The sequence below is a fragment of the Podarcis muralis genome, chromosome 13 (assembly GCF_964188315.1).
Source record: "Podarcis muralis chromosome 13, rPodMur119.hap1.1, whole genome shotgun sequence".
NCBI lineage: Eukaryota > Metazoa > Chordata > Lepidosauria > Squamata > Lacertidae > Podarcis > Podarcis muralis.
The window spans coordinates 5,936,403-5,959,791 of record NC_135667.1 but is presented as its reverse complement, the minus strand read 5'-3'; the positions used below and the strand labels follow the sequence as shown (position 1 = coordinate 5,959,791).

Here is a 23,389-nt window from a genome sequence, read left to right as displayed (position 1 = left end):
TGCATTCTTCACTAGCTGCTGCTTCTGAACCAATGCCGAGGGCAGAACATTAGAGCAATCCACTTTTTAGGTTACCTGTGCATGGATCACAGAGAATAGGCTGCGAAAGAGCAGGTGGACCTGGTAATATTATTACCCTTGTCACTCAGATGACTGAGCCTCCAAAACCAGGCTTGAACCCAGACTAGAAATAGTATCTTCCAATCTTCCATGATTAAACACCTTTAATAGACATGAATTCTTTTAGGACTCTCATTAATGGAGTGGAACAGCAGGTCAAGTTCAGCAAAAACATTTTCTTTTGAAATCCTTCCTAGAGAGCTGGACATCCTAATGATATCACACAACCTTCAGGGGATTAAAAAACAACACCCAGTTTAAATAGCATAGATCCTCCCTGAAGAACGCAGGGAATTTAAGTTTTGCGAGAATGCAGAGGAACATATTTGGCAATCTCTATAACCTCCATAAAATCAATGTTGCCAAGATATCTTGTGAGAAAACAGTGACAGCCAACTGGCTTAAGTTTAGAAACAGACAGAAACCCTTTCTCCTCATTAATATAAAAAAACAATTTTATCTGTGTTTTATTGTTAACTTTACTATCTACATTGCTTAGATTTTGTTGGGAATAAGTGGTATATGATTTCTTTCCACAAGTAAAAAGAAAAAGAAAAAGGTAGCAACCCACATAAATATGCCAGATTTTCTGGATTGCCCTTAGTAAGATGAAAACAACTTATTGAGTCTTCAGTTAATGAACTAGCAGAACTTTCCTCACCCGTGATAGAAAACTCAATGCGGTTACTCTGTGCAGAGAATCGTCTTGCACTGCTTTCTTCTATGTAGGCACAGACAAATGATTTCTTTGTTTCCTGAAATTTTGCAGTGATTTCCAGGGTATTATTGAAGTCTTCTTGGAGTTTAGTCCACCCACGTTCTGCCTTCATTTCATAAAATAAGAACTTGGCTGCCAGCTGCCCTTCCGGGTGAGAGCATTTCAATGTGATCCGTTGTCCATGGAGAAAGGTCTGTCTTGGAGGGATGATGGACAGCTCTGGAGCTGGTGGAGGCAGAACTGCATTGGGGAAAGGGAAGAAGTGCAAGGGGAAAATGCCATTCAGCCCCTTCCTTAAGCTATTCTCCTTTGGTTCCTCATCCACAAATTCTTTAAATGAGTTGTTGGTTCAAGGTATGCCTGTTTTGTGCCAAGAATGCCTTGGTCCTTCTCAGTCCTGCATTAAACAAATGCTACACACAGATTTCCACAATCTACTTCCTTGGGGTCACTATCAAAATCACCTGAACAGCATTCCAATAATTCTATTCCATTAACTGGTGGAACTTTTCAGCAAAACCTTTTGATTTTTGACAAACATAATTTATTGAGAAAAGCTCACCTAAACAAGCATGTTTGAACCATGGGTTGCCAGATGTTGTTGGACTGCAATACCCATCAAGCTGCTTGGTGGATGACTGATGGGAGTTGTAGACCTATAATCTCTCTCCCCCTCAGTAAGCAAGCAGATTAATGAGAAAAGGAAATAGGACTTTGGGAGGACTACAGAATTTCTGATGATATTTGAATTTTGTACATATTCAAATTCTATCAGTAAAATTCCCCTCCTGTTCCTTTGACCAGCCAAACTCCTCAGTTTCAATCCAGCTTCCCACTTCAACTTCCAAGAGATCTGTATTGCAAAGAAAGACCTCCTCACCCGAAATCCTGATGGAGTTGCTCTCTCTGGATGCGATCTCTCGCCCGGATTCCACAATGTGGTACCTGCAGGAGTAATCTCCACCATCTTGAGTAGCAAGGCGTAGAGTGTGTGTGACATTGCTCAGAGAGGAGGGAGAGGAGGGCTTGACTGAATGCAGATCCTGATGGTCCCTGAAAAACTGGGTCCTTGATACATGACGGGTTTCGGAAGATGAGCACTTGAGTTCCACAGATTCCCCACTTGTATAGACATCCTTCTTTGGAGAAACAGAGAAAACTGGAGCACGAGGAAGGTCTGAGAGGGAAGTTGAAGGAGCAGAGAGAAAGGAAGAGAAGTGTTTGTGGCTAGCTTGTTAAGCACTTCTGTCTCCCTGGAATTCAGAGCATAGCAATGCTACAGACTTAAATGGAATAAGACTAGTTCCTATTCTCAGCTAACAGTTGGGATTTGTGTTCTGGATGGGGTCTAGGAATTTTTGATCGAGAATTCACTATATATAAGATTAGGGCTACAATCTGAGACTGTGCGACTTCCAGACCAATCCCTCCAGCACCTCTCCTTAATATACAGCTATATTAGAAACATAAACCAATGTTATAACACCTGTGCTCTCTCGCCTTCCCTAAGGAACCAGGAGGATGTTGACTTTGTGCCTATATTCAGGGACCTTGCATTGTGTTCCTTGGACCTGGCAAAAACAACAGAATGGCTTGGGCAGAATCACCCAGATGGTTTAGACTTTGCGTGTATCATTCATTCACAAAGATAATGTTCCTCACCAGTGATCGACAGCACCAGCTTGGTGAAGACAAGAATATTCCTCAAGCGCTGTTTCCCGCCGTGTAAGCAAAGCCTTACACAGTTCTTCAACACTGGGTCACCAGATGTTGTTGAACTACAGCTGCCATCAAGCAGGCAGGGGATGACGGGAGTTGTAGAGCAGCAACAATATCTGTGCCCCCCAAGACTGAAGAACTGCTTAAAATAACCCTGCCCCTTTGCTACATCACATTAAAGCTCATCTTCACGACAGACTTGAATCTTCAGTATTGTACTCTGTTGGCTTCCCCTAGGAACTATGATGGTGGCAGTTTTCTGACTATGCTGAGAGATCTTGGCCAGAGCTCCTTTGATCTCTCTCACAGTTACAACTACCAAAATGGCTTGGGCGGAGTAGGAACCATGATCCCCAAGCTGGCTTAGCTGTTGTGCATGCAATTCTGTCACAAAGAGTACGTTTCTCACCAGTGATGGACAGCACAACCTCGTTACTCAGCGAAGACAGGAAGAGTCCTCCTGAACTCTTTTCCCCCAGGTAAGCACAGACAAATGTTTTGTTTGTTTCCAGGTATTTTGTGGAAACCTCCAAGATATTTTCCGCCTGTTGTCCATACATGACTGGTACACCTCCTCTCTTTTCATAGAAATAGAACCGCGTTGCCCTCTGTCCTTCTGGGAGGGAGCATATCAATGAAGCCAATTCTCCTCGAGCAAAAGTGTTGTGTGGAGGTGAAAGAGACAGCCAAAGGCCTGATGGATGTGCAGTCACAGTATCTGAGAAACAGAGGGAGATACGATAAAAATACAGTTTGGCCAGTCCCTTAGGATGTCCCCATTGCATTAGATGATTCATGAATCCCTATAACCTTCCACAATACTTCAATTACTGCTTCGGATTGACAGTCCCAACCCATCCCATTCCACCATTTATTCCAATGCCTCTTAAACTCAAAATCAGATTTTGAAAATCTCTCTCTCCTCTCTTCTCCCCCCCCCCCAACCCATTTGGACATGGAAATCCCAGACCTGTGCTTAGAAAGCAGAGTATAAAAGGAAGTGTGGGTGATCCCTTTGACTCACCATTCACACTCTTCAGGTCTGGGACTTCAAGATAAGGGACAGGATAAGGAACAAATAGCCACAACGATATATCCACATCTAAATTTTATGGTGTGTTCACACTGACAGCATCTCCCTACCACTAAGTACTTGAAGTTATATTAACTGGATTACCTGCAAGGGCCGCCATCCAGCAAGGAGCCGAAAATGAGGCTGAAAAAGAACAGAGGAGAAAAATGTGATGCTTAGATATATATATATATATATATATATATATATATATATATATATATACACACACACACACACACACACACGTTTTTGGCATCATTTCAAGTTTCATAATCTGGACTCCTAAATAGCCTCATACACATTTTTTTTCTCCCAAAGCAATACCCCCTAATCTGATGCATTTCTGGAGGTTATGATTTTATTTTGGGGTTTTTTCAGGAAAGGTAATGGTTAAAAACAGCCAACTTTCCCATGCCAGTAACATCGTGTGGATGCTGTGAATGATTTGCCTGAGACATGCTCATCCCTCCCTAAAGACCCACCCGGAAACAGAAGAAGAAGAGTTTGGATTTGATATACTGCTTTATCACTACCTGAAGGAGTCTCAAAGCGGCTAACATTCTCCTTTCCCTTCCTCCCCCACAACAAACACTCTGTGAGGTGAGTGGGGCTGAGAGACTTCAAAGAAGTATGACTAGCCCAAGGTCACCCAGCAGCTGCATGTGGAGGAGCAGGGAATCGAACCCAGTTCACCAGGTTACGAGTCCACCGCTCTTAACCACCACACAATATTGGCTCCACAGAGAACAGAGGCAGAAGATTTGAGTAAACACAGACAGTGGAAACTGGGAAGTGAAGTGTAGATAGGAGGCTCCAGAAGAAGGAAAAGAGTGGGGTTGGAGGGGAGAAGAAAAGGGTCTTACCCAGGAGGACAATGAGACGGCTAATTTGCTCCATGCTTCAAAGATGGGGTTTAGAAGAAGCGGCTTCAGCAGCAACACTGAGCTGATGCATCTGCAATAGTAATCTTCTTTCCAAACACACTGAGAAGAAACACAGTGGCGTTGCTGAGCATTCTGGGTGCGCCACTGGTGTCAAACGGGGCTGACCACCAGGGTGGCCTCAAGAAGAGTTCCCAGCATGCCTTGCAGCACTGAGCTGCTCTGCAGAAGCTGTCATGGCCACTCTCAAATGCAGATGTGGAAGCTGAGAGAAATTGGGTAACTGATAAAATGCTGAGCACGTTAGCACCTACCATAGGGAACATAGGGAAGCTGGGGCTTTTTAAAGTCAATGGGGGATGACAAAAGATCTTTGAAAAACACAAACACTCATTTACAGTTATCAAGCACAATACACAGAGCATCACACCGGATGGAGGCGCAGCTATTTTGCACAGCATCACACAGAATGAAACAGTCCTCATGCTGGCTTGTGGTCCTCGCTTTCTCTTTTGTGCTTATTTTTGGAAACTGGTTTTTTGGGGGCAGCTCTGTGACACGTAAAGAGCAAGAAGTGGTGACGTGGAGGAGAAGCAGAGGGAGGGCTTGAAAAAAGTGTCCTTGACGCCAATGCCTTTTACACGGGAAAAGAGGCAAGGCTGGCAATCTTTCTCCACTTCCTAATTTCACTTCTCATTTCATTCCTCTCTTCCCATTAACCATGGCTTGCATGTCCCTGACTGAGAAATCCCAGACAATCTGCCTCAAATTATTCCCTTCCCCTCTCACAGAGTCACAAACCTGAGGAAGCCCTTAGCAAATTACAGCGCCCTGAATTCTTGGAAGAAAGGAATGTTCTTCAAATGTGATTTGAAGGTATAAGTCTGAACCCAGCCTAAGTTCCTGGAATAAGAAAGCTTCAAACATTTGCCTCTGACAATGTGATTTTATATGTATATATATATATATATACACACAAGTCTGTAAGCAAGTCCTCCACCCTCTTCACACCCCCAAATGTCAGCTTATTTGATGCAAAGCATGTTGTAAATGCTTGTGGCCTGGCCTGTGGCCAACAGCTCTTGACCACCGTCACATGTCTTGTCTTATTCATAGCCTTTCTCCCACTTCCTCTGACTCTGGGGTTGTGAAAAGTAGATTTTATACATGCACCTCTGCTACACCCAGTCACCGAAGGCTCAGCCTGTTTAGTGTGGCCCATAGAATCCAAATTTCTAGAATTTTCCACCCCAGTGGGGCAGAAGGTTCACGGGGCGTGAAGGACTTGCTCACAAATTTACTGACAAAAATTATTCTAGCTAGGAAGTGGAAGGGGCAAGCAGGATATAAAATGGAAGAATGGTATAAAGAGGTGTGGGCTATAGCTATGAATGATAAATTAACATGTGCTGTTAAGGTAAAAAAGTGAATATAAGAAATGGTTTTGAGGCGGTATGGAGGGTGTTTGTAGAATTTGTATTGTTTAAATGGAAAGGGGTTAAACCATCGCAAGAAGTGTTGAATTTTTGGAAGGTTGGATAGTTACAGTGGAATGATCACAGTGGTGGGGTGCACATTTTATTCTGATTTATTTATGATTACTACTTTGTCAAAAAAGAAGAAAGGAATTCTAGAACTTGAGAGTTGGAAGGGACTCTGAGTCCAGCCCCCTGCAAATACAGGACTTTTAACAAAAGGATCCATGACAGACACCCATCCAACCTCTGCTGAAAAACCTCCAAGGAAGGAGAGCCCACAACCTCTCAAAGCAACTACTCTGTTCCCAACTCGAGAATGGAAAGCAAAATACAAAAGAGATCTTTAAAGACTTTCTCAAGGCAAATATTTTTAAAATGTAGTATAAACACTGACAACTGGGAAACACTGGCCTGCGAGCGCATCAGTTGGAGAACAGCCTTGACCAAAGGTGTCCTGGGCTTTAAAGACACTCGAACTCAGGACACAAGAGAGAAACGTGCTAAGAGGAAGGCACGCTTGGCAAATCCACACCATGATCAACTCCTGCCTGGAAACCAATGTCCCCACTGTGGAAGGACATGTGGGTCCAGAATTGGCCTCCACAGTCACTTACGGACTCATTGATAAAACCATGTTCATGGAAGACAATCTTACTATGAGGGATCGGCAAAGAAGAAGAGGATGGCCCTCTGTCCTGGATGCTTTAGTTGAGATTTCTGCATTGCAGGGCCTTCCAACTCTACAGTTTTATGGTTATATGAAATTGTACAGAAAATGGACACAAAAGAATGTATTCCTGTACGCAACAGCAGCGGCCAGAATAGTAGTGGCAAAAAAAAAAAAAGGAAAAAAAGGAAATCAGAAAAAATACCTGAATTACTAGAATGGCCAGCTAAAATTTGTGAATTTGTGGAGATGGCAAAACTAGAGGCTGCTCTAATCAAAAAACTGACAAAGAATGGGAATGCATACAGGGATATATTGGTTTGGTTTCAGAGCTTAAATTTAACATGCAGTAGCCTGAAGGACGCAAGGATACAAGAGAACATTACAATACAAACTGAAAAACGAATTTAATAGCTGTTAACACAACAGTATGCAGAGAAGACCGCACATGGGTGAAGGGAAGTAACGGGTATAGAGGGAGGAAAGTATAAGGCAGTAATTGGAAAACTGTAGAGGACAAATACACGATTTAGGAGGTCAAGAACAAGGAATTAAAAGAAGATTTAAGTTAATAAATAGTAAAATAAGGAAATTTGAGAAGGATTTAGTACAAATGAAAACATGAGAGTCATGTTATTGCTTCTGTCTGGGTTTCTTTTGGTTGTAAAGTTTTCTGTTGCAAATTTTTATTTTGGTTGTAAAGTCCTCTGTTGTAAAGATTGTACATAAAACCAATAAAACAAATGACTAAAAAAACAAACAAACAAAGAAGAAGAAGAGATTGTACAGAAAAATTAATCTCTGCTGAGCGCATTTCAGGGGCTCCTTAGGCCAATGAATTGGGAAACTGAGGGGAAAGAGAGGCAAATGTGACTTTTTCCAAGCTGAGGGAGAAGACCAGGAAAACCGGAAGAAGCCCCCGAATCTTCTGCTTGAGGCAGGAGGGGAACCCCAAGCCATCCTCTGGCCAGGGACCCCCCTAAAGCCCCTCATGGGCGCCTGACGGAATTACATGAATTAATGGATTTCAGACTGTGGCTGCTTAGGAGGCCTCCGGATATGAGGACCAACCCTTCTTTTACCAGACTGCTTCCCCCCACCCTCACAGTCAAGTGCCTATAAATTTTATGAAATAAATCAGTTGCCCCTGGGAAGAGGACAAGAAAGAACTTTTTGAATCCCCACGAAAGAAAGATGGCCGCCTTCCTTCCTTGCCAAGGCTCCCCTGACTCTCCCTGAGGGGAGAGGGGGAGGGGCAGCTCTTCCAGCACTTTCTAGGGCAGCCTGCCTCAACCTCGGCCCGCCAGATGTCTCGAGACTACAATTCCCATCATCCCTGACCACTGGGCCTGCTAGCTAGGGATCATGGGAGTTGTAGGCCTAAAAACATCTGGAGGGCTGAGGCTGAGGAAGCCTGTAATCTAGGGGGAGGAAAAAGGCGGGAAAAGGCCTCAGGCGGAGGGAGGTCTTCATATCCCTGCTTCATATCCCGGCCTGTTCTGAGGAGAAAAATATCCCCTTTCTGAGAAAAGTGTCTCATTTTGGAGGAGAAAAAGCATCTCCTCAGGAACAACCCATTTATTTTATTTATTTATGTCTATACTCCTCTTGTTTGCAAAAAAAAAAGGGGGGGGGGAAGAACCCTCAAAGCAGTTTACAAAGGAGAAAGCAGTAAAACTGAGAAAGATTCACAGGTGTACTTTGAAACATACAAAAGTTGGAATGCTGAAATGGATAAAGATTTCCTCAGCTTTCCGTCATGGCGCTCCTTAGGTTTACTCTTACTCCATTGTTTTGAGGATGGGTTATAATAATGGACAGAAGCCATACCATAAATTGGTAATTGCGCAGGTGATGTGCAGGGAGAGAGGATGAGTGAATTTTGAAACCAAAGTTGGAAAAGTTATTGTACTGAGAGCAGCGAAGGTGGGAGGAAAATAGGGGGAACGTCTGAGGGGTGGGAGGTCAGCTTTTAAATCAGTATTAAATTATTATTATTATTATTATTATTATTATTATTATTATTATTATTTGTACCCCACCCACCTGACTGGGTTGCCCCAGCCACTCTGGGCAGCTTCCAGCATATATAAAAACACAGTAAAGTTTTAAACCTTAAAAAGCTTCCCTATACAGAGCTTCTTTCAGATGTTTCCTAAATGTTATATAATTGCTCATCTCCTTAACGTCTGATGGAAGGGTTCACAGGGAATGAAGGACTTCCTCACAAATTTTAATGACAGCTGCACAAAGTATTATAGCTAGGAAGTGCAAGGGGCAAGAAGAATATAAAATGGAAGAATGGTATAAAGAGGAGTGGGATATAGCTATGAATGATAAATTAGCATGTGCTATTAAGGTAAGACAGGGAATACGCAGGAGAAATGATTTTGAGGAGATATGGAGGGTGTTTGCGGAATTTGTACTGCTTAAACGGAAAGGGGTCAAACCATCACAAGAGGTGTTGAAATTTTGGGAGGCTGGATAGTTACAATGGAATGATCTCGGTGGTGGGGCGCACATTTTTATTCTGATTTATTTATGATTATTACTTTGTCCAAAAAAAGAAAAGAATTCTAGAACTGAGTCCAGTCCCCTGCAATGCAGGAATCTTAACTAACGCATCCATGACAGATGACCATCCAACCTCTACTTAAAAACCACCAGTGAAAGGAGTCCGTTCTGCTGTCAAACAGCTCTTGCCCTCAAAAAGTTATTCCTGATGTTGAGTCAGAATCTCCTTTCTTGTAACTTGGAGCACTTGCTTTGGGTCCTACCCTCCAGAGCAGGAGAAAACGAGCTTGCTCCATCTCCCAGCACTTTAGATATTTGAAGATCATCTCTCTTCTCAGTCTCCTCTTTTCCAGCCTAAACATACCCAATTCCCTCAAAATGATTTCTCCTAAGCCTTGGTTTCCAGACCCTTGATCATCTTGGTTGCCCTCCTTTGCCCACTTTCCAGCTTGTCGATATCCTTCTTAAATTCTGGTGCCCAGAACTGGACACAATACTTCAGGTGGAGTTTGAAGAGGGTGATACTATGAGCTCCCTTGATATGGACACTGTACTTCTGTTGATGCAGCCTAGAATAGCATTGAGGGATGCGGGTGGCGCTGTGGGTTAAACCACAGAGCCTAGGACTTGCCGATCAGAAGGTCGGCAGTTCGAATCCCGTGACGGGGTGAGCTCCCGTTGCTCGGTCCCTGCTCCTGCCAACCTAGCAGTTTGAAAGCACGTCAAAGTGCAAGTAGATAAATAGGTACTGCTCCGGCGGGAAGGTAAACGGCGTTTCCATGCGCTGCTCTGGTTCGCCAGAAGCGGCTTAGTCATGCTGGCCACATGACCCGGAAGCTGTACGCCGGCTCCCTCGGCCAGTAAAGCAGGATGAGCGCCGCAACCCCAGAGTCGGCCACGACTGGACCTAATGGTCAGGGGTCCCTTTACCTTTTTTTTAGAATAGCATTAGCTTTTCTTCTTTTTCTTTTTCTGCCGTATGACCCCGTTAACTTATGTTAAGCCTGTGGTCTACTAAGACCCCTAGATCCTTTTCACATGTACCCCCGGCAAGCCAGATGCCCCCAGCTTATACAGTGGTACCTCGGGTTACATACGCTTCAGGTTACATACACTTCAGGTTACAGACTCCGCTAACCCAGAAATAGTGCTTCAGGTTAAGAATTTGCTTCAGGATGAGAACAGAAATCGTGCTCCGGAGGCGGCGCGGCAGCAGCAGGAGGCCCCATTAGCTAAAGTGGTGCTTCAGGTTAAGAACAGTTTCAGGTTAAGAACGGACCTCCGGAACGAATTAAGTACGGTGCTTAACCTGAGGTACCACTGTACTGATGCAGCTGGTTACTTCTGCCCAAGTCAGAACCTGACATTTGTCGCTATTGAAATTCTAGCAGAGCACACAGCCTCACCCACAACCAAACTCACAAATAAGGCTCCAAACAGCTCAGAGAAGCAACCAGCCTTAATCCAAAAGACACAAGCTCACTCTCTTCAGTCTCCTCCGTCAATCCCTCGCAAATGCCCTTGTTTAAAAGTCCTCCATCCTGCTTGGGTTTCTGACTAGCTGATGCTTCAGACACCAGAAGGATCTATTGGAGACGCTTTGCTTTCACCTGCTGGTTGGCTGAAGTATTGAGAGCGTATTTTAAATTTGTCGCTGCTGCCACCTGTTGCAGAGTTTATGTTGCAACACTCTCACAATTTGGCATCTATGTTGGAACACGCAATCTCTCAGATTGTATCCTTGGATTAACCTCGAGCAAGGCCAGAGGACATAAGCTTCCAATGGCACATCTAGCTATTGCAATTCCTTTTCTAATAAATAATAATAATAATAATAATAATAATAATAATAATAATAATAATAATAATAATTTTATTATTTATATCCCGCCCATCTGGGCAGTTTACAGCATATCTAAAAACATCGTCTTTAAAACTTTCCTAAACAGGACTGCCTTCAGATGTCCTCCAAAAGTCAGATAGGTGTTTATTTCCTTGACATCTGAAGGGCGGGCATTCCACAGGGTGGGTGCCACTACCAAGAAGGTCCTCTGTCCTCTATCTAGAACAAGGCTGGGGGAACCTGTAGCCTTCCAGTTGTTGTTGGACCAAAGTGTATCTGCCCAAGCCAGCATGGTCAATGGTCAGGGGATGATTGGGTGGGCTGTACTTGGATATGTCAGAAGATTAAAATGAGAATGGAAAAGGCCCAATTGCCTTCTAAACCCGGCCCATGGACGGTCTGGGAATCTGCATGTTTTTCATGAGTCGAATGTGTCCTTTTCTTTAAAATGCATCTCTGGGTTATTTGTGGGGCATAGGAATTCGTTCATATTATTTCCTTCAAAATATAGTCCGGCCCCCCACAAGGTCTGAGGGACAGTGGACCGGCCGCCTGCTGAAAAAGTTTGCTGACCCCTGCTCTTGAGGAAAGTGATGCAGAAGTTGAGCCAAGTCGTATGCTGGACTAGGCAGGGAAAGGCAGAACACTGCCCTCTTCCCTGACCCCTTCCACCCCATCTCCCTGGTCGTAAATCCCCATCTGAATATTTTAATCTCCCCGATGGCTCATTCTTCTTCAGAATCTCTGTATCGTTCTGCTCTCTTCTTGCCCTGAAGGGGAATGTTGTTGTAGAGACCTTCCTCCTGGTCTTCGGCCAGTTTGGCTCCGCTCTCCATCCATGATTGCGATATTGGGGGCTGAGGCAGAGCAGGGGGCGGCAAGGCAGTAAAAGGCGTCTGAGTCCTGAAAAGGAGAAGGAAATTGAGGGACATGTTCAAAGAATGATGATCCCCCCCAAGGCTGTTGGGAGCAAATTGAGGGTTCGCTTCATTCAGTTTTGACAGCAGCCAGCTGGACACTCCTGGGCAACTCACAAACAGGCCACCCTCCTCTTTTGCTTATCTCCAGTGCACAGCAATTCAGAGGTAGACTGCTTCTGCACAGTGAAGATCTACTTAGCTGTCATGACTAAAATGTTTTGGCAGAATATTCTTCACGAATGTACCTCTTTTCAAAAGGCATCTAAACCACATCCTGCAGCAGCCAATTCCATAGCTCAGTTTCTATTTCCTTAAATAGAAATGGGGGGGGGGGGAGGCAGTTATTGTATTGTCAAAGGTTTCATGGAGGAAGTGATGGTTTCAATATGAAAGACAGGAAGAATCTCCCAATCCCAGCCATGAATGGAGGGGGAAATAACCTCGCTAAACTATTTTATTTTATTTTTAAATGTTTCCACAGTTTCCGTCCCTGTTCTTACACAGAGAATACACACAGCATCTCACAGCAAAGGTGAATGGTCAAGCAACTTAATGAATCCCCCTCTTGTGAGAAGTCCAAACGGCCATCAAAGCATCTGTCTGAGGACAGAACCATGTAGCAGGAGCTGCCTGCCCTCCTGGGTCCAGAATAGACATTAGAATTATAGAATCAAAGAATTAAAGGGAACCCCCAAGGGTCATCTAGCCCAGCCTCCAGCAACCTGGAATCCTGCTCTGCTCCCTTCGCCCCTTCTGCCCCCAACTTTCCCTGTCCACTGGCTCTGTCCCTGTCCCAGCCACCTCATCCCTTACAGACATCTTCCCTTCTCTCCAACATGCCAATCATTTCCGCCTCCTGATTCAGGTAGGTAGTGGTGTTGGTCTGACGCAGTAGAAATATATTTTAAAAAATTAAAAAAATTGTCCAGTAGCACCTTGGAGACCAACTAAGTTTGTTCTTGGTATGGGCTTTTGTGTGCATGCACACTTCTTCAGATACACTGAAACAGAAGTCACCAGACCCTTATATGTAGTGAGACAGGGAGGGGTATTACTCAGAAGGGTGGTGGGAATGGGTGATTGGCTGATAGGTCTCGACTGTTTACCACTATCAGCCAATCACCCATTCCCACCACCCTTCTGAGTAATATCCCTTCCCACCCTCTCACTATATATAAAGGTCTGGTGACTTCTGGTTCAGTGTATCTGAAGAAGTGTGCATGCTCACGAAAGCTCATACCAAGAACAAACTTAGTTGGTCTCCAAGGTGCTACTGGACAATTTTTTAATTTTTTAAATGTATTTCCCCCTCCTTATCTGCCATCCCCAAACTTGTCCTTCTTCCTGGATAGCTCAGTTGGCTAGAGCGTAGTGCTGATGATGCCAAGGTTGCAGGTTTGATCCCCGTAAGGGGCAGCTGCATTTCCCTGCATTGCAGGGGGGTGGGACTAGATGATCCCTTCCAATTCTACATGGGTCCCTTCCAATTCTACAATTCTATGATTCTTCCTGTGGGGTCTCTTTGCTCCTTTTTCTGCCTGGGACACCCCCCACTGCCTGTTCCTCCAATTGCCTTTCATCCTTTTATCTCCCAGCCAACAAGACGTTGTCCCTCTCTTGACTGATAAGTCTCTCCTGCATTTCCAGGTTGCCAGGCTCTGGGTTCAAGTTTTCCTCCCCTCTGGAAACTCCTTGCATGGTTTGTGGGTGCTCTTCGCCTCCAACTGTGTTCAAAACTTTAAGAACTGAACTGCTGCCTGAGCTGGCTCTTTCGCTCCTCCCTTCCTCCTTGTGTGCCACGACCATTGTTATTTTGGTCGGCCAGTCTAGGAACACTTTTTGGAAGAAATGCTTTAAATAAATAAGAAATTATGAAGACACACATCACATCAGTGTTATACCAGCATTAGTTGCCATTACCTCTGAGGCTTCCTAGTGGCGCTGAACATTTCAAGGTACTCGGAATTTGCTTCTTCCCTGTTTTCCTGTTCGGATTTCAACGCTTCCAAAGTGGAAATGGAGAGAGAAAAGAGAAGAAAGATGGTGAGACAGGGCTGGTCCTGAAAATAAACCTCTTGTGGCTGGGAGTTCCACAGGACAGACACAGGCAAGGCTCCCTCCCACACCCTAACCACATCCAATATGAAGGAAGACAAAATAAATGCTTGCTTTTAACCAACACTGCTGCCATGACCACCACTCTCGTGACGCAGAGAAGAGCACCATCCCCTAATAGGGAATGACAGGAGAGGGCCACAATTCTCAGCATCACCTACCTCTATTCCTTCTCGTGCAGTAAAAAGCAAGAGGGACCATCAGGATCGCCAGTGGAATTGCCAAACATGCATATAGCAGGGGTGGAGAAGAGGAATTTGGTGCCCAAACTGCAGAAAGGAAAGAAGGGGATTCAGCTGTTGGTATGGATAATTGGGGGGACGGGGACTCCATTGTAGCCATTGCTGTTGAAGACACAATAACAGTAATTCACTGAAGTTAAAAACACAGTGATCATACAAGCTAATATCACCATCTGTTTATAATGCCTGTTTTAATATAAAATAGGATTTGTTTTGCAAATTAAAGTGCATGTGAAGACAGGCTCCATATAGTGGGTCCGACAGTCAAGAAGGCGGTTTCTGCATATTATTATTATTATTATTATTATTATTATTAGTATTGAAATTATATGCCACCCTATACCCAGAGGTCTCAGGGTGGTTCACAGAAAAGATCGCAACATACATAATCAGAATAAACACACACACACCCCAGAAAAGAGCTACATCTTAAAGGGTATGGGATGTCAAACAGATCAACCAAAGGTCTGGTTAAAAAGGAACGTTTTCGCCTGGTGCCAAAAGGTGTATAATGAAGGCACCGGGCGAACTTACCTGGGGAGAGCATTCTACAGATGGGAACCACTGCACATGCTGTAGAGAGAAGTGAGGGGCAGGTGGGGCTTGGGAAGGGGACTCTGACCCTCAACCTCCGCTGCCTTGCGGGATATCTTGGGGAGAAGAAAAGGCTCAAGAGGAAACCCTAAAAAGTCCCTAAGGCGGTTGGACGGGGCCTTGTACTCCTTCTGGCAACTGCTGCAGCCAAGCTGGTGCCAAACGTCTTGCTTTGCTTTCCTTTGGACCCCATCAGCTGCGGGAATGTTCAGGGTGGCAGGAGAGGATATATTGTTTATTAATATCCTTCCTAACTTATGCTAGCAAGTTCCTTTACTTAGCAGAGTTACATTCCCCCTTTTTACATGCACAGCAGATAGCTGGTTGCAGGCTCGTGCGAGCCTCTCGCTATTATACAATTCGTTCTGTCTTCGGATTGAATTGTACGTTCCTGGTAAGTTCCCTTGAATCCCTCTTAAAAGAATAAAGACGCCACAATCTTATTCAAAGTCAATAAAAGAAGTTTACTTACATCAGTTCACAGTTGGATTCCTGAAGGCAGACTTAGTTACAAATATGTACATGTGGAATCTACCCCATAAGGAGGAATAATCCCAGTGCTTCTGCTAGCAGAGCAGTCTTAGCTACAAGCTGGTCAAAAGAGGAAGGAAGTCAAAAAAGGGATAGGTTGCTGCGTGACTTGTCCTTTTGTTACCTGGACAGGTTAGGTCACACCCACCTTCCATCACATGCAAAGGGAAGGATGCTCCAGCCAGGAGGAACAGGAAGTTTCGACTGGCTGGAGCAAACATCCCCTCGCATGTCTTCTCTAGCATTTCAAGGAATGTTGTACTTGACTGCCTTTCATGGATTACACCCCACAAAGCCTATGGGGGGCTTTGAACTCAAACACCAAAGGGGGGAGGGTCCCAGCGCTAAAGCAGACCCTAACCCCCAACTATTGCCACCAGTTGGAAACCACTCACCTGTGAGGTACACCTTCTGACTCCACGGAGAGACGATCCACCCCCTGCTCGTTTTTTCCTCATACCTGCAGGCAAATTCCCCAGTGTGGTTGGGCTTAGCCTTCAGGATGTTGACAGACACACCTGGGGAGGCACCCCCATGTTCTCTGGAGAACCGCAGGGACCCACCGCTGTCGGAGATCATCTCAACACCATCCCTGAAGAGATGGAATCTTTTCTCCACGCCGCCTCCTTTGGCCAAGCAAGTGAGGAGCAAGGGGTCTCCTTCGTTCACCACTCTGGACGGAGGGTCCGTTTTCAGTACTGGAGGAGGAAGAGGATCTGGAGGAGCCAGCCACAAAGGAGAGGGGGTTAGGAGGGACCACAAGATGAGGAAAAGCTGTGGCTCAGTGGCAGATCATCTATCTGCTTGTCCTAGATTCAATCCCTCGCATTTCCAGGTAGGGCTGGGAATTTTCCCTCAGCCAGCAGCATGTGGAATGAATTCCCATATGGGACGAACTCAAACCCTCATCTGTAACTCTTAAGCTAAATCCTGCCTTCATGGATCCAACTGTGAACTGAATGTGAGTAAACTTCTCATTGCTTTAAAAAGAAGACTGTTGTGTCTTTATTCTTTTAGGAAGGAATCCAGGAATAATAGAACTTAAGAGATTCTAACAGATCTGCAAGTCGCTTCCTGCTGTGTAAAGAGGGGGATGTACTCTGCTATATGAATAAACTAACCAGCGTGAGTTAGGAAGGATAATGTTTAATCAAAAAAATCCTCTCCTGCTACCCACAAAATTCCCACATGATTCAGTATAAGGGAACTTCCTGTCTTCCCGAATCAAAATGATTGAGGCCAAGGTCCACATAGATGGATTAGGGCAGTCCAGTATTTTGCCCAAGTTGAGGGACAGAGCTTATGGGTTTGGGGCTAGTTCGAATCATTATTGCTTGGAATGATGGGGACTGAACTGGAGGAGATGGGGAACATGGAAGTACCGACACGAAAGCTTCCAGGAAGATGTAGACAAGCCTCACCCCTCCGCTGATGCAACGGAAAGGTCTTACAGTAGGAAGGCTGAGAAATCACACTTGGGGAGTAGGAAATGAGAAGGGACCTCTTTCACGGGTCACGAACTGTTGTGTCCTTAAAGGTAAAGGGACCCCTGACAGTTAGGTCCAGTCATGATCGACTTTGGGGTTGCGGTGCTCATTTCGCTTTATTGGCTGAGGGAGCTGGCGTACAGCTTCCAGGTCATGTGGCCAGCATGACTAAGCCGCTTCTGGCGAACCAGAGCAGTGCACAGAAACGCCGTTTACCTTCCCGCCGGAGCAGTCCTTATTTATCTACTTGCACTTTGACATGCTTTTGAGCTGCTAGGTTGGCAGGAGCAGGGACCAAGCAACGGGTGCTCACCCCGTCGCGGGGATTCGAACCGCCGACGTTCTGATCAGCAAGTCCTAGGCTCTTTCTCAACCTGTGGGTCCAGAGACATTGTTGGACTACATCTCCCATCATTCCTAGCCAGCATGACCAGTGGTCAGGGATGATGGGAGTTGTAGTCCAACCACATCTGGGGACCCACAGGTTGAGATCCGCTGCTCTAAAACATCTCCCTGAATTCCTACTCATGAGTAATTTTTAAACTTCCCTTCCTCTCCCTTTGTTATTTCTCTCACACCCATGGGAGCAGGGACATGTTTTAATTTGGACATACCAATGTTGTATATTTGATGTTAGCCGCCCTGAGCCTGGCTTTGGCTAGGAAGGGCAGGATATAAATAAAAGTTGTTGTTGTTGTTGTTGTTATTATTATTATTATTATTATTACATATACTGATGGTGTTGCAGAAACAAAACACTGAAGAAAAGAGGGGTGTGAAAAGGTTGCTCATATGAAAAGATCGAATGGAAAAGCCTGCTTCTCAGCATGTACTGTATTTTTCGCTCTATAAGACACACCAGACCACAAGACGCACGTAGTTTTTGGAGGAGGAAAACAAGAAAAAAAATATTCTGAATCTCAGAAGCCAGAACAGCAAGAGGGATCGCTGCGCAGTTAAAGCAGCAATCCCTCTTGCTGTTCTGGCTTCTGGGATAGCTGTGCAGCCGGCATTCGCTTCATAAGATGCACACACATTTCCCCTTACTTTTTAGGAGGGAAAAAGTGAGTCTTACAGAGCAAAAAATATGGTATTTGGATTCTGTTAAGCACATTTTCTCGCCCAAAGTCTGCCTGGGCTCCCGCTTGCCCTTTCCAAGAGACATACCCCAAAAAAGGAGGTCTCACCCATCACTGCAACATGGATGGAGTTGCTTCCCTGCGACTGCTCTCTCGATTGTATAACATTGTAGGTACAGGAATACTCGCCGCTGTCTTGGGGAGACAGGCGCAGGGGATGTGTGAATGTCCCCCCAGAGGGCGGAGGCTTCTGGAAATACAGTATCCATTGGTGACTGAAAAAGGTGACTCCGGATATGTTACGGTGGTCAGGAGCGGAGCACGTGAAGTTTATCAGTTCGCCAGTTCTGTAGATGTCTTGTTTGGGGGACACAGAGAATCTGGGGGGAGGAGGGTAGCCTGAGAACAAAGGGGAGGAACACAGAGAAAGTTGGAGGAATGGATCAGGAAATACACATAGGAAACTGTCAGGCCTAAGGACAGACGGATCTGTCAGATTCGGTTTTACTGTGTTTCTCATTATTCCAGTTCTCTACATTTCTACAGGAATCCACAGTGTGGTTTTTAAGAAACTTCATGAAAATCCATCAGCATATGCCACTAATGCGACCCGTGTTTTGTAAGCCCCAAAATGGAAAACGAGTGAGGCCCCAACCAAAGAAAAATGGCAACTTAGGTTGACTGAATACAGGGGTCCCTTCGTTCTCAAACACCTTGGTACTCAAACAACTTGGAACCCAAACACTGGAAACCTGGAAGTGTTCCGGTTTGCGAACTTTTCTCGAAAGCCAAACGTGCTCCATTTTGAGTGTTACGCTGAGGTCTGTCTCTTTTTGCTATTTCTTTTGCCTTTTTGTTTTTGCAGCTCTTTTTGTTTTGTTTTTGTGACTCTGTGGAACCCGGTTCAGCTACTGATTGATTGATTGTGTGACTGCAGTACATTGTTTATTGCTTTCATTTTATGGAACGATGGTCTTGTTAGATAGTGAAATTCATGTTAAATTGCTGTCTTAGGGGTTGTTTTTAAAAGTCTGGAATGGATTAATCCAATTTGCAATACTTTCTATGGGAAAGCGCACCTTGGTTTTGGAACGCTTTGGTTTTGGAACAGACTTCTGGAATGGATTAAGTTTGAGAACCAAGGTACCACTGTATGCACAACTTGCAGACTTCACATATAGAATAAGAGAACAAGAAGAGCATATGCTTAAAGAAGACTGAAAAATGCTTATTGAATATATGGGAAATAACTGTGCACACATGAAAACACTGGCAGCATTAAGATAAATTCAACAGTGTAAATAAGTTTTGTTGGATACAATAATGGAAGACTGAATGGCATAGTTTTTGTAAAATATGCAGGGATTTGTGATATGTAAAATGAACCATGGTAAGAGAAGAAGGGAAGTCGTTGATATCTTAAGGATGTAAAATGAGTATTTTAAATTGTAAAACAGAAAATTTAATAAAATTATATAAAAACATAGAAAATTCATCAGCAAAAACACATTTTTGTATGCCATTTGGACTAAAATACCAATTTTGGCAAGCAATTTCTGCTAACGTTATGCACTTTTGTATCATAAGGCCACAGCCTGCCCAATCTGCAATCACTCAGCCAGCGATCAAACGGTAACCCATACTGTGAACAGCACAAACACTCTTACTTGCAGCCAGGTATTCCAAAGGTCAAACAAACTGTTGCAGCACAAAGCACACACACATGCCAGCTGGGAGGGCAAACCAGGCAAGGACCAGGATGGTTCCAAGCCAGCCCCTCCCTGTTTCTCTGTGGGTCTGAATTAGGGAACTTCTCGTTAAAATCCAAGCAAAATTGAGTTGCTCCCTGGTTAGGCCATTGGTCCACCTTGCTCAGTTTGTCTACATGGACATGGCTCAGTGTTGTCTACATGGACCGGGTGCGACTCTCTAATATTTCAGGCAGGGGCCTTCTCCATCCCTACTTAAAGGTGTCACTGCACCCATGAGTCAAAATGTTCCCATACGTCAGTGGCAAGCAGTGGCGTAGCGTGGGGGGTGCAGGGGGGGTGCCGCCCGCACCGGGCGCAACATCTGGGGTTAGGGCAAATCCACGGGTTAGGGGGCGCAAATCCACGGGTTAGGGGGCGCAAATTACTTGCCTTGCCCCGGGTGCTGACAACCCACGCTACGCCACTGGTGGCAAGACAGTCCCTGGGTTGAGGCTTACAGTCGAATAGAAAAGGGAACACAAGGAAGCCGACTTTACTAGCTGAACTATTAAGAGACTTCATCGCTCAGGAGCCACACCAGCCACACTCTTCACACCAGACCAACACTATTGTGGTGTGTGTGGTTTCTACAATCACTCAAAACGTAGCCTCAACCTATTGCCGTGCTTCTGTTCTTTCTATTGTTATAAGAATTCGAAGGTCTCAGATATAAAACAAACGTTCACAAATGTACAAGGCAAACACATATAACCCACGTGTCTGAAATAATATGGGGGAGCAATCCTGAAGCCATTTTGACTCTCCCAATGACCTCAGATGTTCCTCTGCCGTAAGGGAGGCAAATGGGGAAAGCCTTCCCACTGTCTTTTTGCTTACAAATCCTGTTTTAAAGGGCTCATAGGGTGAGCCTGTGACCTGGATTCAGGAATTAAAGTATTAACCATCACAAAAGAATGGCCAGGCTGCCCAGGTAATGCCATCAGTGACCATTAACAGATATCCTGGCAAACAGGATTTCTGCTGTAGACAACCTTCTTCTGTGATGTATGCATGGTGTTTTGGGGGTGGTCTCTGGCTACAGGGTGGGCAGTTTCAAAAGTCTATATAAGGGCTTGCACACCATTGTTCTGGGTTCCTCCTCCCTCCTGCGTGTGGGGAGCGGGGACCCTGTTGCAACAGTTTAATAAAGATCAGGCTTATTAGCCATTTTGCTTCTCAATATACTCTGGTTGGCCTCTGTTATTTTCTCCTAGCAATAGGGAACCCACTTAAGGACTCCATACAGGCTCTTGGATACCCCATAAGGGAAAAGGAGCAGTTTTTTTTTCTTGTAACACTATCTTTGAACAATGCCTAGAGAGAACTAGATAGGGGAAATGTGTCCCTGTTGGTTCTGCTGGACTTCTTGGGGGCTTTCGATATCACCAACCATGGTATTCTCTTGGGCTGCCTTGCTGGGGTGGGACTTGGAGGCCCTGTTTTACAGCTGCTCCTGTTCCTTCCTTCCTTCATGTCCTCCATGCTATTTAACATTTACATGAAACTGCTGGGAGAGGTGGTCCAGAGTTTGGGGGTTCGGTGTCACCAGTATGCTGATGACACCCGGTACATATATTATGAAAACAGCACACAAAAATGCATTATATTGGAGAAGATTCATCTGCAGAAACGCGTATGTTAGGCAAAATTGTATAAGAATGTGTATGTCACGAGAAATTCGCACTTTAAAGCTGATGAATTTTCACGAGGGCTTAAAGACATCAGAAGCCGGACGTGAAAACATGGGGGATTTGAGATTGGTAAAATGAAAAAAAACAACAACTGAAAATGGCAGATTGCCCGTCTCTCATACAACTTTAGGAGACATTTGGCAATGAAATTAGATGTTTATGCTAATTATTTACTCTAATCGTTAAAAAAGACTAACCCAACCTTGGGCAGTTGGGTTTATCCACCACCGTATATAATTTCTGTAATGGGCCAGTTCTATCAAGTTTATGCATCAAAACAAAATTCCACTACCAGCCTTTCAAATAAAGGCCTCTTTGTGTGAAAAAGACTTTTCCATTCACCTCCCCAACCCATTTTTCAGTTTTACTTCATTCCCACCCACACCCTCATTTCCGCCTCCCAGATTCTGGCTTTAAATGTTCTTCTTGGTGTGGCAAGTTGAAAATTGTCATTTTGCAAGCAATTTTGGATTTAGTTATTTCACATTCAATTTCTGGATTATTCTTCTCCTTCTATTTACAGACTTCTTACACAAATATTTAAGAGCAGGAGTGGATGCAATTAGTGCATTATTTGCCTTAATTATACAGCAATAGAAACAAGCTTTTAATCAGCCATTGGAATGGGGGAAAATCAGAGATAACATCCCCCATCTGCCCCATGGCAGATTCCATCCTATTTAAACTCATTCCACCATTCTCCAAGTTGACATTGCTAAGTACAGGATCTGTTTCATTATTTTATTTTTCCTTTTCTTTACACACAAGGCGAATGCCTTATCAAATTAAGATAGAGTGTACAAATGTTTAAATCTCACTTCAGCTGTCTCAAAGAACTTGTAATCTCTATTATATTTGCAGAAAAGCAATGGGGAAATGCAAATATGAAACTCCACCTTCTGGCACCTTTTTCATACAGAATAAAGAACGCTGATTCTGATTTATGGTATAATAATTTATGGTATAATGATAACCATAAATTATATGCGAGTAACTTCTTTCTTTTGAATTATGGTGCTGGAGGAGACTCTTGAGAGTCCCATGGACTGCAAGAAGATCAAACCTCTGCATTCTGAAGGAAATCAGTCCTGAGTGCTTACTGGAAGGACTGGAAGCTGAGGCTCCAATACTTTGGCCGCCTCATGAGAAGAGGAGAATCCCTGGAAAAGACCCTGATGTTGGGAAAGATGGAGGGCACAAGAAGAAGGGGACGACAGAGGATGAGATGGTTGGACAGTGTTCTCGAAGCTACAAACATGAGTTTAACCAAACTGAGGGAGGCAGTGGAAGACAGGAGTGCCTGGCGTGCTCTGGTCCAGTGGGTCACGAAGAGTCGGACACGACTAAACGACAAAACAACAACAACAACAACTACAACTTCTTTTAGTTTGCTCTGTGTTAATTTGAGTTAATGGGTTGTCTCCAATCTTAGTCACATGTGGAGAAGACCCACTGAAGGCAGTGTGCTGCAGCCTTGAATTTGCTGCCGCTATCGAGAGTCCCACCTTATTCCTGCAAAGTTCCTTTCTCTGCTTTTAGCAACTGATGAACAGGCAGAAATCCAAAAGGGGAAGATAGGCTAATCAACATGCTCTGGAAAGCTCCACCTGTTGATTTCTATCTGTTTCAGAGCTGCTAAATGAGCAAGAGTTGTCTCAAATCGTTTAAAGCATGATTCCTAACTGCACCACCTATCGAAGACAGGCTGAAATTGTCATAGCAAGAACCAGAAGTCAACTTTACCTGCACAGGCCGATCCCCAGAAGTGGGTCAGGAGAGAGACTGGCAGGAAAGAAGAGAAGAGAAAAGACATGAGGAACTAGGGAGGGGAGATATCGACAGGTGGGGAGTTTTCCATCCGAGAGAGAGAAGGGAGGTCTCAAACCTGTCACCAAGGTCACAGATGCCATGCTCGGTCAGTGTTTCTTGAAAGCTGGTTCCTCAGCTCAGCTCAAGAGGTTGCA

At 44.5% G+C, this 23,389-nt stretch overlaps 2 protein-coding genes across 3 annotated transcripts in view; both read right to left on the bottom strand.

The window, feature by feature from the left end:
* LOC114582386 (uncharacterized) overlaps nucleotides 1-23,389 on the bottom strand; it is a 108,310-nt gene that overhangs the window by 12,610 nt on the left and 72,311 nt on the right. The window contains exon 11 of the mRNA XM_077917812.1: nucleotides 782-1,078. Within this exon, the coding sequence (XP_077773938.1) occupies nucleotides 782-1,078 (297 nt within the window). The remainder of the gene's footprint in view (nucleotides 1-781; nucleotides 1,079-23,389) is intronic.
* LOC114582629 (uncharacterized) lies at nucleotides 11,460-23,261 on the bottom strand. Of its 2 annotated transcripts, XM_077916878.1 has the most exons (6): nucleotides 23,169-23,261; nucleotides 18,092-18,382; nucleotides 15,813-16,133; nucleotides 14,212-14,319; nucleotides 13,856-13,937; nucleotides 11,460-11,918 (listed from the first exon to the last, which is right to left on the bottom strand). In XM_077916878.1, the coding sequence occupies exons 1-6, from the start codon at nucleotides 23,236-23,238 to the stop codon at nucleotides 11,741-11,743; spliced, it is 1,050 nt and encodes a 349-aa protein (XP_077773004.1). In that variant the 5' UTR covers nucleotides 23,239-23,261; the 3' UTR covers nucleotides 11,460-11,740. The 2 variants fall into 2 exon arrangements, with proteins under 2 accessions (XP_077773004.1, XP_028559632.2); XM_028703799.2 differs by lacking the exon at nucleotides 23,169-23,261 and having other exon boundaries at nucleotides 18,092-18,704.